At 44.2% G+C, this 15,497-nt stretch overlaps 1 protein-coding gene across 1 annotated transcript in view; it reads left to right on the top strand.

Moving 5' to 3' along the window:
- The window catches only part of LOC120063946 (diacylglycerol kinase beta-like), a 98,489-nt gene that overhangs the window by 11,615 nt on the left and 71,377 nt on the right, over nucleotides 1–15,497 (top strand). The window contains exons 8-11 of the mRNA XM_039014255.1: nucleotides 798–896; nucleotides 1,163–1,270; nucleotides 1,420–1,493; nucleotides 4,006–4,080. Coding sequence (XP_038870183.1) covers nucleotides 798–896; nucleotides 1,163–1,270; nucleotides 1,420–1,493; nucleotides 4,006–4,080 — 356 coding nt within the window. The remainder of the gene's footprint in view (nucleotides 1–797; nucleotides 897–1,162; nucleotides 1,271–1,419; nucleotides 1,494–4,005; nucleotides 4,081–15,497) is intronic.

Raw genomic sequence — 15,497 nt, forward strand, 5'->3', positions numbered from 1 at the left:
TACTGGAGAACTCCTGGTATAGTTACAATGTTTTGGTTCATTAGTGCCTCATGTCAAGTGCCTTCGCTAGTATCAAGTGCTTCAAAAGTCTTCTGCTAATAAAAATGGTCTTGCCTAGCTGACTTGCCTAGTTAAATAAAGGCTAAATAAAATAAAAAATATAAATGGTCCTGAAGAAATTCACAGCGATAGTTTGTAATCAACCTATTATTTTTCACATTTTTACTTTACCTGAGATATCCTCTAGATGTCACCATTTACCTTTAAATGTTAAATAATATATAATGAACACTCAAACTGATTCATCAAACCACCCTTAAGTGGAGTTCAAAGAGCATGTTAGGATTGTCAATTTAGCTTAGTGATGTTCTCATCCCTTTAGCATCACTTCAAATTAGCTTAGTGATGTTCTCATCCCTTTAGCATCACTGCAACTTAGCTTAGTGGCATTCTCATCCCTTTAGCATCACTGCAGGCATTCATTCGCATTCTTGGAAGCAGCTACTGTACTCTTTACATGAATCAGACTTTGGCATGAACCAGGGGAAAAAGGATATATTCCTATAGCAGTTTATGGTCCGGTATTATTAGCTTCAAGCAGTTATGGGGCTTTTGAGTGAAGTGTTTTGAATAACATCTGCCACTGTGTCAAATGACTTGTGTGAATATATCTTTTGGTATTCCTTTCCACTCTCCTTCTCCTCCTCTCATTTTCCTCCGCTCCTTTCTTCCCTCCATTCTCCTTATCTTAAATAAAGGTTAAATAAAATAAATAAAAAATCTTCCTTCCTGATCAGCTCCACAATAAGTGTGCGTCCAACATGAAGCCGGAGTGTGATGGAGGAGCCCTTAGAGACCACACTCTACTCCCCTCCTACATCTGCCCTGTCGTCCTGGTGAGATCACATGAAATCAATCACACTCTGAATCTCCTATTTATTTATCTCCAATACTTTCAATACTGAAAAACACTAACACCCCCTTGAGATATAATTATAGGTCCATAAAGGTACACACTTGCCCCATTTCTCTGTAACAATTCATAAATTCATAAACAAATGTATCTTTGTCTATGTCTGTCTGTCCGTCCGTCCGTCCGTCCTTCTGTCTGTCTGTCCGTACGTCTGTCCGTCCGTCTATCTGTCCATCTGTCTGTCTGCAGGACCGTCATTCTGTTGTGAAGCGGGGTGAAGGGGACTCCCCGCCCAGCAGCAGCCCTGACAACATGAGTCAGAGCTTGAAATTCACAGGAGACGGACAAGCACTGCAGGTGAGTAAATCAAGCCCAGAGCATCTTCAGTGGTTAAAGCCTTGGAGTATGTTGTGTTTGCTGATGGCAGGTTAAAGTGTGTGCTGTGTTTGCATGGGTATACACTACTCTACAGTATCTCATTATCCTGTCTCTGATCTCCTGTTCAGATCACTCCTCTCCCAGGTACACATCCCCTCCTGGTCCTGGTCAACCCAAAGAGTGGAGGGAGACAGGGGGAGCGGTAAGTCACAGTGTCTGATATTATTAATGGATTGAAACACTCCTGCAATATACACTAGTATGTGGACACCTGCTTCCATTCAGCCTCAAGAGCATTAGTGAGGTCGGGCACTGATGTTGGGCGAATAGGCCTGGCTCGCAGTTAACATTCCAATTTATCCCAAAGGTGTTTGATGGGGTTGAGGTCAAGTCTCTGTGCAGGCCAGTCAAGTTCTTCCACACCGATCTTGACAAACCATTTCTGTATGGACCTCGCTTTGTGTACGGGGGCATTTTAATGCTGAAAGAGGAAAGGACCTTCCCCAAACTGTTGCCACAAAGTTGGAAGCACAGAATCGTCTAGAATGTCATTGTATTCTGTAGCGTTAAGATGTCCCTTCACTGGAACTAAGGGGCCTAGCCCGAACCATGAAAAATAACCCCAGACCATTATTCCTCCTCCAACAAACTTTACAGTTGGCACTATGCTTTCGGGCAGGCAGCATTCTCCTGGCATCCGCCAAACCCAGATTCGTCCGTTGGACTGCCAGATGGTGAAGCGTGATTCATCACTCCAGAGAACGCGATTCCACTGCTCCAGAGTCCAATGGCGGCTAGCTTTAATCCACTCCAGTCAATGCTTGGCATTTCGCATGCTGATCTTAGGCTTGTGTGCGGCTGCTCAGCGATGGAAACCCATTTCATGAAGCTCCTGACGAACAGTTATTTTGCTGACATTGCTTCCAGAGGCAGTTTGGAACTCGGTAGTGAGTGTTGCAACTGAGGACAGACAATTTTTACGCGCTGGGGCCTTCAGCACTTGGCGGTCCCATTCTGTGAGATTGTGTGGCCTACCACTTCGTGGCTGAGACGTTGTTGCTCCTAGATGCTTCCACTTCACAATAACAGCACTTACAGTTGAACAGGGCAGCTCTAGCAGGGCAGAAATCTGACAAACTGACTTGTTGGAAAGGTGGCATCCTAAAGGTGGCCACGTTGAAAGTCACTGAGCTCTTCAGTAGAGCCCATTCTACTGCCAATGTTTGTCTATAGAGATTGCATGGCTGCGTGCTCAATTTTATACACCTGTCAGCAACAGCTGTGGCTGAAATAGCTAAATCCACGTACTTTTGGCCATGTAGTATATGTTTCATACAGTCCTGTAATGCTACTGACAAAGTATTATAAAGACTTTGGCTGACTGTTCATCATAGAATCAAAGTAATGTGAAGCTAGCATAGCTAAAGCTAACAACAATAACTGCCTGGTCTTTGGAGATTAAATTCTATAAGTTTTAGGCCTTGATAATTACAGAGGATTTAACATTTTGGAAATAATGATGGTCCATTGGCTGTTCTGACACAGTGTCCTAAAAGCAGTTGTTAATGAAAATGAATGTGTTCACTGTTTCAGCATTCTCTCCTCTCTCCTCCCACCATGCATTTCACAGCACCAGGAGGCCTGCTTTGTTGGCTTCAGAAACTCCATCACCATAGCAACACAGTCTTAAATACCACTTAAAAGGGAAATTATTCTCTATTATTAGACATGTTCTCCTAAAAAAAAAGATGCATTTAATCTCTGAGTACAAAAACAAAGCCTATTTCTGCTCCCTTTGATGTCAATAAGGAAATGAAAGGGTTGGTGTTGAGTCACTGATTGGTCCTGTTTTTGTGAATGAGGCTTTCAGGCAGTTTAATGACTGTTTTACAGCATTTTAAATGTCACACGGTCCTCTTATGTTAAGTAGTATATTTATACACATTTTTCCTTCTGAATGAACTTCGTAAAACTTAAATTTAAGTTTTCTTCATGACACATTCATAACAGTATCATAGGAAACTGTATCTGACACACCATATAGAATGAGTTGCATTCTAAGCCAAATGTTTTGTTCGTGGTGATGCATTCTAACCTAGCTGTCGGCTTTCTGTTGTCTTTTGCCACTGCTTTTCACACTCTGACCAAAGTGCAGTGTGGGTATTGGAAGCTACTGACGCAATTACCAGTGCAAGGTCAATGTGGAGCCTTCAATATAATAGATCTCCGATGCAGTTCCTGCTTGTCAATGTTACAGGAAACTGCTATGTCAATGGGCACAGTAAGCTGTAGAGATAATTACAAATTTAGAGCAAAACCACATTTACTGTGGACACCATGTTAACTGTGTTTTTAAGTAAAACTTGTAATTAAATGTTGCTACTTTACATTCTATGTCTGTCTTTGTATGCATGAAGTATTAGTTATCTCTCATTCCCTCTCTCTCTATCTGGCTCACTCTCTCTCAATTCAATTCAATTCAAGGGGCTTTATTGGCATGGGAAACATGTGTTAGCATTGCCAAAGCTCTGGCTCACTCTCTCTCTCTTTCTCTCTTTCTGTCTCTCTTGTGCTTGCTCTCTCTCTCTCTCTCTGGCTCTCTCTCTCTCTTCTGGCTCCATTTTGCACATAGTTTGAGTTTGTCAGCTTGTGTGTATGTGCAGCAACTCTAACACAGCTGTCATATGGTCTATATATATATATGTCTTCTACAGGGTATTGAGAAAGTTCCAGTACCTGCTGAACCCCAGGCAGGTGTACAGTCTCGACCGAGGGGGACCCATGGTGGGGTAAGACTAATTCATTACTATAGACCCATGGTGGGTTAAGACTAACTCATCACTATAGACCCATGGTGTGGTAAGACTAATTCATTACTATAGACTCATGGTGTGGTAAGACTAATTCATTACTATAGACCCATGGTGGGGTAAGACTAATTCATTACTATAGACCCATGGTGGGGTAAGACTAACTCATCACTATAGACCCATGGTGTGGTAAGACTAATTCATTACTATAGACTCATGGTGTGGTAAGACTAATTCATTACTATAGACCCATGGTGTGGTAAGACTAATTCATCACTATAGACCCATGGTGTGGTAAGACTAATTCATCACTATAGACTCATGGTGTGGTAAGACTAATTCATTACTATAGACCCATGGTGGGGTAAGACTAATTCATCACTATAGACTCATGGTGGGGTAAGACTAATTCATTACTATAGACTCATGGTGGGGTAAGACTAATTCATTACTATAGACCCATGGTAGGGTAAGACTAACTCATCACTATAGACCCATGGTGTGGTAAGACTAATTCATCACTATAGACCCATGGTGGGGTAAGACTAACTCATCACTATAGACCCATGGTGGGGTAAATACACCTGTATTTGGGGTGTTTCTCCCATTCTTCTCTGCAGATCCTTTCAAGCTCTGTCAGGTTGGATGGGGAGCGTTGCTGCACAGCTATATTCAGGTCTCTCCAGAGATGTTTTCAATCGGTTTCAAGTCTGGGCTCTGAATGGGCCACTCAAGGACATTCAGAGACTTGTCCTGAACCACTCCTGCATTGTCTTGGCTGTGCTTAGGGTCGTTGTCCTGTTGAAAGGTGAACGTTTGCCTCAATCTGAGGTCCTGATCACTGTGGAGCAAGTTTTCATCAAGGATCTCTCTGTACTATGCTCTGTTCATCTTTCCCTTAATGCTGACTAGTCTCCCAGTCCCTGCCGCTGAAAAACATCCCCACAGCATGATGCTGCCACCACCATGCTTCACCGTAGGGATGGTACCAGGTTTCCTCCAGACATGATACTTAGCATTCAGGCCAAAGAGTTCAATCTTGGTTTCATCAGACCAGAGAATCTAGTTTCTCATGGTCTGAGAGTCTTTAGGTGCCTAAACAATAAAAATGAACAGTAAATATTACACTCACAAAAGTTCTCTCTCTCTCCCATTGTAGGAAGAGAGGCAGACTACAGTGACAGGCTAGCAGATAATAGACATGGTATCAGGACAGTGGAAGTTCAGTTAACATGATGTAATGCCATTATCACTGGGTTAGGGTTAGTGCTATTGGTAGTTGTTTAATTAGTTGTGATAAGTTGCACTGTCTGTCATAACTAGATCAGTGAAGAAACTGGTGATGGTGTGTATGAGGTAGTAGGATAGAGAGGAACAGTCATTTGTTCATATGCTGTTTTATTGTCATTTAATCTACCGAATCACCCTCCCGGATCCGGGATCCTCCTCATCAGAAACGCTGACTAGCATAGCCTAGCCTAGCGCCACAGGGAATATCATATAATATAATTTCATGAAATCACAAGTCCAATACAGCAAATGAAAGATAAACATCTTGTGAATCCAGCCAACATGTCCGATTTTTAAAATGTTTTACAGCGAAAACACAACATATATTTATGTTAGCTCACCACAATAGCCCAAAACACAACGCCATTTTTTCACCGCAAAGATAGCTTTCACAAAACCCACAAATAGAGATAAAATTAACCTCTACCGCTTCTCTCTCCAAGATCCGGGATCCTCCTCATCTAAAAAGCTGACTAGCATAGCCTAGCCTAACGGGACAGGGATATCATATAATATAATTTCATGAAATCACAAGTCCAATACAGCAAATGAAAGATAAACATCTTGTGAATCCAGCCATCATTTCCGATTTTTAAAATGTTTTACAGCGAAAACACAATATGTATTTATGTTAGCTAACCACAATAGCCAAACACACAACAGCATGTTTTCACCATGTTTCCACCGCATAGGTAGCTTTCACAAAACCCAGAAATAGAGATAAAATGAATCACTAACCTTGAACAACTTCATCAGATGACAGTCTTATAACATCATGTTATACAATACATTTATGTTTTGTTTGAAAATGTGCATATTTGAGGTATAAATCGTAGTTTTACATTACAGCCACCATCACAAATAGCACCAAGCAGCCAGAATAATTACAGAGAGCAACGTGAAATACATAAATACTCATCATAAAACATTTATGAAAAATACATGGTGTACAGCAAATGAAAGATAAACATCTTGTGAATCCAGCCATCATTTCCGATTTTTAAAATGTTTTACAGCGAAAACACAATATGTATTTATGTTAGCTAACCACAATAGCCAAACACACAACAGCATGTTTTCACCATGTTTCCACCGCATAGGTAGCTTTCACAAAACCCAGAAATAGAGATAAAATGAATCACTAACCTTGAACAACTTCATCAGATGACAGTCTTATAACATCATGTTATACAATACATTTATGTTTTGTTTGAAAATGTGCATATTTGAGGTATAAATCGTAGTTTTACATTACAGCCACCATCACAAATAGCACCAAGCAGCCAGAATAATTACAGAGAGCAACGTGAAATACATAAATACTCATCATAAAACATTTATGAAAAATACATGGTGTACAGCAAATGAAAGATAAACATTTACATTTACATTTTAGTCATTTAGCAGACGCTCTTATCCAGAGCGACTTACAGTAGAGTGCATACATTTTACATACTGAGACAAGGATATCCCTACCGGCCAAACCCTCCCTAACCCGGACGACGCTATGCCAATTGTGCGTCGCCCCACGGACCTCCCGGTTGCGGCCGGCTGCGACAGAGCCTGGGCGCGAACCCAGAGACTCTGGTGGCGCAGCGCAGTGCCCTAGACCACTGCGCCACCCGGGAGACATCTTGTGAATCCAGCCAATATTTCCGATTTTTTAAGTGTTTTACAGCGAAAACACAATATATATTTCTATTAGCTCACCACAATAGCCAAACACACAACGCCATTTATTCACCGTAAAGATAGCTTTCACAAAACCGACAAATAGAGATAAAATGAATCACTAACCTTTGGACAACTTCATCAGATGACAGTCTTATAACATCATGTTATACAATACATTTATGTTTTGTTCGAAAATGTGCATATTTAGAGCTGCAAATCGTGGTTATACATTGTTAATACGTAGCAACAATTCAGTCACCTAATCTAATCAAAGAACTCATCATAAACTTTACTAAAAAATACATGTTGTACAGCAAATGAAAGATACACTGGTTCTTAATGCAACCGCTGTGTTAGATTTAAAAAAAAAAAAAAAACTTTAGTAGAACATACAGCATGCAGTATTGTGAGACAGCGCTCACATATTCTCCGCCTTGTTGGAGCCAACATTTACCACAGTCTTATAACATCATGTTATACAATACATTTATGTTTTGTTCGAAAATGTGCATATTTATAGCTACAAATCCTGGTTTTACATTGTGAACATGGCGCCATAATGCACCAAATTGTCCGGAGAAATTTTGGAGAGTCACGTAATCTAACAGAAAAACTCATCATAAACTTTGCTGAAAAATACATGTTTGACATATAATTAAAGATACACTGGTTCTTAACGCAACCGCTGTGTTAGATTTAAAAAAATAACTTTAGGAAAAAGCACAACATACAATAATCTGAGACAGCGCTCAGCCATTCTCCGCCATGTTGGAGTCAACATATTCAACAAAAATACGAAATAACATCATAAATATTCTCTTACCTTTGATGAACTTTCATCAGAATGCAGTGCCAGGAGTCCTTGTTCCACAATAAATCGTTGTTTTGTTTTAGAATGTCCATTTCTTCTGTCGAATTAGCAACTTTGGCTAGCATAGTTGCGCTCACGTGTCCATGAAAGTTTGACGCATGGAACGAAAAATTCCAAAAGTCATAATAAAAGTCGAATAAACTGGTCAAACTCAGTTGAAAATCCATCTTTAGGATGTTTTTCTCATATGTATCCAATAACGTCCCAGACGGAGCATTTCTTCGTGTCTACCTAACGCATTGCAGAAAATGATATGGTGCTCCCAGGTGCGCAGCAAAATACTGCCAATATGGCTGACCTGTCACTCCAAAAGCTCTCATTCGGTCCCACATCAGGCTAGACACCTCATTCAACGTTCTACTGCCTGTTGACATCTAGTGGAAGGCGTATGAAGTGCATACATATCCATAAATACAAGGCAATTGAATAGGAGCAGCCCTTCACAGAGACCCATTTCAGAATTTTCACTTCCTGTTTGGAAGTTTGCCTGCCAAATGAGTTCTGTTTTACTCACAGATATAATTCAAACAGTTTTAGAAACTTCAGAGTGTTTTCTATCCAATAGTAATAATAATATGCATATCATATGATCTAGAACAGAGTACGAGGCCGTTTAATTTGGGCATTATTTTTTCCCAAAGTGGAAATGGCGCCCCCTATTAAGAAGAAGTCAACAATCTTCGAGAGTTGAATATTAATGAGGGAATAGCTTAGTTATGAAAGTGATGATGCTTTGCAGACAATCACATAACAGTTTAGTCCCTATATAGTGTACTACTCCAGAGCCCTATGGGCCCTGGCCAAAAGCAGTGCACGGAATAGGGGTGCCACATGGGACACAGCCTGGATGGTTACAGGGACAACCCTCATATCCTTACATGGATAGGAGGGCTCCCGAGTGGCACAGCGGTCTAAGACACTGCATCTCAGTGCTAGAGGAGTCACTACAGACACCCTGGTTCAAATCTAGGCTGTGTCAACCGGCCATGATTGGGAGTCCCATAGGGGGGGGGGTGCAATTGGCGCAGCAATGGCCAGTGCAGGCGTCGTTGTAAATAAGAATTAGTTCTTAACTGACTTGCCTAGTTAAATTGTTCTTACTTGCCTATTTAAATAAAGGTTACATGGGAGCTTGAAGAGTACACAGATTTACTCATCATGTTTATTAACTTAGTTTAAATGTTACATGTGGGTTGGGTTTGTTTAGGAACACATGATAGTCGTGACTGAAATTGAGCCATACTTTACCCTCATCAGCTGGGCCTACATTACATCATATATCATCAACAAATGCCAGGGTGGCGGATCGCTCTAATATCATGACAGCCAGGGTAGCTTTTTTTCTTCATTCTCTTCTCTTGTATAACGCCTCCATTGTTAGCCATACATGCAACACTTACAAAGGCACATTTATCAGGACATTTTGGATACATATCTCAATGTGTACAGCTGAAGACAGGCCTCATTTAGTCTGTCTGTATAGCATATCAGACAGAGTTAATATAGACCCAGAAAAATTCTGTGGCAGATTGAAGGTGAGTGATTTGTTTAGAGAATGCAATTAGTTGTTTTGTGTTGATTAAGAGTGAGGTCTCTCTCATTGTTCCTGTCAAAGCAGATCCTCATTTGGCCCAATTGTTGTTGATACACTTTCTCCAACTAAACCCACATGCATAAAACAGTGTCACAAATTTGTCAAGCCTCATGCGGTTAGGTTAATAAAGGATATTAATGTCTAATATTGACGTGCAACTGTTTTGTTAAATGTACCCAGATCGGTGCTGTAGCTACAGAATTCCCTGGAGTGCTGGCATGCTTGTGTTGTGCATCACTGAGCGTTAGTACAGTTCACCGCAACGACCAGGAGAGACAGCTGTTTGACATTGGTGTCACCAGCCTTGTCAGTGGAACACACACACACACACACACACACACACACACACACACACACACACACACACACACACACACACACACACACACACACACACACACACACACACACACACACACACACACACACACACACAGACGAACAGATATGTGTGTCATGCATGCGCACACACGGGCACAGGCACCCACACCCACACACTGGTGTGATGTTTGCACCGCAGCTGTTTTTTGGGGACAGATGAAAGCCCCTGTCGACACCTTTGTCCTGGCCCAGATGAAAGGTCCCTTTGAAGGTGACACTCTCTCTGGCCAGTCACTAATGCATCTCTCTCTCTCTCTCTCTCTCTCTCTCTCTCTCTCTCTCTCTCTGTCAATTCAATTCAAATGGCTTTATTGGCATGGGAAACATGTTTACATTGCAAAGCTAGTGAAATAGAGAATAAACAAACGTGAAATAAACAATAAAGAATGTACAGTAAACATTACACTCAAAAGTTCCAAAAGAATAGAGACATTTGAAATGTCATATTGTGGCTAAATAAACATATAAATAAATGATACATGTGTTGTAACGATGTGCAAATAGTTCAAATACAAAAGGGAAAATAAATAAACATAAATATGGGTGGTATTCACATTGGTGTTTGTTCTTCAATTGAAGACCCACTTCAATTTGCTTACTGCCCCAATAGATACACATCACTGAAAAACTCAAATGGACCACCCACACAGACAGTGTGGTGAAGAAGGCGCAACAGAGCCTCTTCAACCTCAGGAGGCTAAAGAAATTTGGCTTGTCACCTAAAACCCTCACAAAGTTTTACAGATACACAATTGAAAGCATCCTGTCGGGCTGTATCACCACCTGGTAAGGCAACTGCACCGCCCGCAACTGCAAGGCTCTCCAGCACCCGATGTCACAGGAAGGCCAAAAAGTTCATCAAGGACATCAACCACCCGAGCCACTGCCTGTTCACCCCGCCATCATCCAGAAGGCAAGGTCAGACCAGGTGCATCAAAGCTGGGACCAAGAGACTGAAAAACAGCTTCTTCTCAAGGCCATCAGACTTTTAAACAGAGGAAACACCATACAACCGTAGTCAGCGTGCAAGCGCCCGGCCCGCTACAAGGAGTCACTAGAGAACTATGGGACAAAGACATCCTGGCCGGCCAAACCCTCCACTAACTCGGACGACGCTGGGACAACTGTGCGCCGCCTCATGCGTCTGGCTGCGACACAGCCTTGGATCGAACCAGGGTCTGTAGTGACACCTATACCACTGCGATGCAGTTACTTAGACCGCTGCACCACTCGGGAGGCCCATGGAACACCATTATTTTTGTCTTACTGAGATTTACTGTCAGGGCCCAGGTCTGACAGAATCTGTGCAGAAGATCTAGGTGCTGCTGTAGGCCTTCCTTGGTTGGGGACAGAAGCACCAGATCATCAGCAAACAGTAAGGTGAAGCCTACAGTAAGGTGAAGCCGGATGCTGCAGACTGTTCTAGCGCCCTCGCCAATTCGTTGATATACAGTGCCTTTGGAAAGTATTCAAACCCCTTGACTTTCCCACATTTTGTTAGGTTACAGCCTTATTCTACAATGGATTTTAAGAAATCCTCATCAATCTACACACAATACCCCCTGATGACGAAGCAAAAACTGGTTCTAATACATTTTTGCTAATTTATAAAAAATTAAAAACTGAAATATCACATTTACATAGGTATTCAGACCCTTTACTCAGTATTTTGTTGAAGCACCTTTGGCAGCGATGTAATGGCGTGTGTGTAGGTGGCAGGGAAGTCAGGCGCAGGAGAATCGAACTTCGTATAAAGTCGTTTAATAAACTTAACAAAACTCCAAAACCAAAATACAAAATAAATAAAAGTGGGTACAAGAACCCTTCGCGCACCAACACATAATACACAAACATGCAATCAAACAATCTCCGAGAAGGACATGATGGGAAACATAGGGTTAAATACACAACATGTAATTGATGGGATTGGAACCAGGTGTGAAGGAAGACAAGACAAAACCAATGGAAAATGAAAAATGGATCAGTGATGGCTAGAGGATCGTGACGTCAACCGCCGAACACCGCCCAAACAAGGAGAGGGACCGACTTCGGCGGAAGTCATGACAGTACCTCCCCCCGACGCGTGGCTCCAGCTTCACGTCGGCACCGACCTCGGGGACCAGTGCATGGGAGGATGCATGGGAGGATCCAACACGTCCTCCACCGGAACCCAGCATCTGTCCTCCGGACCATACCCCTCCCAGTCCACGAGGTACTGAAGGCCCCTCGCCCGACGTCTCGAATCCAGTATGGAATGAACGGAGTACGAGGGGGTGGAGGAACCTCCCGCACCTCAGACACCTGGAGTGGGCCAGCCACCACCGGCCTGAGGAGACACATGGTACGAGGGGTTCATGCGGTAATCGGGGAGAAGCTGTAACCTGTAACATACCTCGTTCACTCTCCTCACGACTTTAAATGGCCCCACAAACCGCGGAGCCAGCTTCCGACAGTACAGTACGGCACGCTGAAGGTGAACATGGGCGGCGTCCCATGTTTTCTCTGCGCGCCGGAACCGGTCGTCCACCGCAGGAGCCTCGGTCTGACTCTGATGCCAAGGAGCCAGAACCAGCTGATACCCCAAAACACACTGGAAGGGAGAAAGGTTAGTGGAGGAGTGGCGGAGCGAGTTCTGGGCCATCTCTACTCAGGGCACAAACGCCGCCCACTCCCCCGGTGGGTCCTGGCAATAAGACCTCAGAAACCTACCCACATCCTGGTAAACTCTCTCCACCTGCCCGTTACTCTCGGGGTGAAAACCTGAGGTAAGGCTGACCGAGACCCCCAGACGTTCCATGAACGCCTTCCAGACCCTTGGTGTGAACTAGGGACCCCGATCAGACACTATATCCTCAGGCACCCCGTAGTGCCGGAAGACGTGTGTAAACAGGGCCTCCGCAGTTTGTAGGGCCGTAGGGAGACCGGGCAAAGAGAGGAGACGACATGACTTAGAAGAACGATCCACAACGACCAGGATCGTGGTGTTACCCTGTGAAGGTGGAAGATCGGTTAGGAAATCCACCGACAGGTGCGACCACGGCTGTTGTGGAACGGGTAAGGGTTGTAACTTACCTCTGGGCAGGTGTCTAGGAGCCTTGCACTGGGCGCACAATGAGCAGGAGGAAACATAAACCCTCACGTCCTTAGCTAAAGTGGGCCACCAGTACTTCCCACTAAGACAGCGCACCGTCCGACCGATCCCAGGATGACCAGAGGAGGGTGACATGTGGGCCCAATAGATCAGCCGGTCGCGGACAGCAGACGGAACGTACAGACGCCCAGCTGGACACAAAGGGGGAGTGGGCCCGCTCAATGTCCGCGTCCAGCTCCCACACTACCGGCGCCACCAAACTAGAGGCGGGGAGTATGGGAGTGGGATCCATGGGCCGCTCCTCTGTGTCATACAGCCGGGACAATGTGTCTGCCTTAACGTTCTAGGAGCCTGGTCTGTAAGAAAGGGTAAACACAAAATGGGTGAAAAACATGGCCCACCTTGCCTGGCGAGGGTTCAGTCTCCTTGCCGCCTGGATGTACTCCAGATTGCAGTGGTCAGTCCAGATGAGAAAAGGGTGTCTAGCCCCCTCAAGCCAATGTCTCGATGCCTTCAGGGCCTTGACGACAGCCAACAACTCCCGGTCCCCCACGTCATAGTTTCGCTATTCGAGAAGAAGGCACAAGGGCGGAGCTTCGGTGGCGTACCCGAGCGCTGGGAGAGCACAGCTCCTATCCCAGCCTCGGATGCATCCACCTCCACAATGAACACCAAAGAGGGATCTGGATGGGCCAGCATGGGAGCCGAGGTAAACAAAGCCCTCAGGTGACTGAAAGCCCTGTTCGCCTCAGCTGTCCACTGCAAGCGCACAGGACACCCCTTCAGCAGTGAAGTAATGGGAGCCGCTACCTGACCAAAACCCCGGATAAACCTCCGGTAGTAGTTGGCAAACCCCAAGAATCGCTGCACCTCCTTTACCGTGGTGGGAGTCGGCCAATTACGCACAGCTGCAATGCGGTCACTCTCCATCTCCACCCCTGACGTGGAAATGCGATACCCTAGGAAGGAGACGGACTGTTGGAAGAACAGGCATTTCTCAGCCTTGATGTACAGGTCATGCTCCAACAGGCGACCAAGCACTTTGCGCACCTGGGACACATGCTCGGCGCGTGTAGCGGAGTATATCAAAATATCATCAATATACACCACTACACCCTGCCAGTGCAGGCTCCTGAAAATCTCGTCTACAAAAGCTTGGAAGACTGATGGCGCATTCATCAACCCGTACGGCATGATGAGGTACTCATAGTGCCCAGAGGTGGTACTGAAAGCTGTCTTCCACTCGTCTTCCTCTCGGATACGCACCAGATTGTAAGCGCTCCTGAGATCTAGTTTGGTGAAGAAGCGCGCCCTGTGCATTGACTCTATCGCTGTGGCTATGAGCGGTAACGGGTAACTATACCTCACCGTGATCTGATTTAGACCCCAGTAGTCAATACACGGACACAGACCTCCCTCCTTCTTCTTCACAAAAAAGACATATGTTTCTATAGCCTCCGTCTCCGCCTGTGAGAGGGGATACACGTGACTCCTGGGAAGTGCAGCGTCTCCAGGAGATCTATAGCACAATCGCCCCGTCGATGAGGTGATAATTGAGTCACCTTCTTTTTAGAGAAAGCGAGAGCCAAATCGGCATATTCAGGGGGAATGCGCACGGTGGAGACCTGGTCTGGACTCTCCACCGTAGTAGCACCAACGGAAACCCCTACACACCTACCTGAGCACTCTCGCGACCACCCCGTGAGAGTCCTCTGTGGCCAAGAAACAGTGGGGTTATGACAAGCTAACCAGGGTAGCCCCAGCACCACGGGAAACGCAGGAGAGTCAATAAGGAAAAGACTAATTTTCTCCGTGTGACCCCCCTGCGTCACCATGCCCAAAGGAGCGTTGACATCCCTAATTAACTCTGACCCTAATGGTCGACTATCTAAGGCGTGAACGGGGTAGGACACATCCACGGGAACAATGGGGGGGTCCTAAGCTATGAGCTAACGTTCTATCAATGAAATTCCCAGTCGCACCTGAATCTACGAGCACCTTATGCTGGGAATGCGGGGAAAACTCAGGAAAAGTGACAGACACAAACATATGTGCAACAGAGGACTCTGGGTGAGAATGGTGCCAGCTCACCTGGGGTGACGCCAGAGCGCTGTCGTGTCTTTGGCATCATTAAACTGAAGATTAATCTTTATCAAATAACTCTCTGTAATTATTATTACGCGATTAAACTGATTAATCATGTAACTGTAATTAACTAGGAAGTCGGGGCACCAAGGAAAATATTCAGATTACAAAGTTATAATTTTCCTAATATAACTTTCAGATATTTGAATATCTGATCACTTCGAATTAATGAATTATTAATCTAATGAATTAATGAATTATTATTTACCTCATGTTAGTCTCATTCCAAACGTCGTAAATTGTTGGTTATCTGCACGAACCCAGTCTTCACTATGAGTCATCCATACATCAATTGTCTTAAATAATTTATTTACTAACTAAGTAATTCACAGAAATGCATAAACAAACAG

This window comes from Salvelinus namaycush, chromosome 19 (assembly GCF_016432855.1).
Source record: "Salvelinus namaycush isolate Seneca chromosome 19, SaNama_1.0, whole genome shotgun sequence".
NCBI classification, from domain to species: Eukaryota; Metazoa; Chordata; class Actinopteri; order Salmoniformes; family Salmonidae; genus Salvelinus; species Salvelinus namaycush.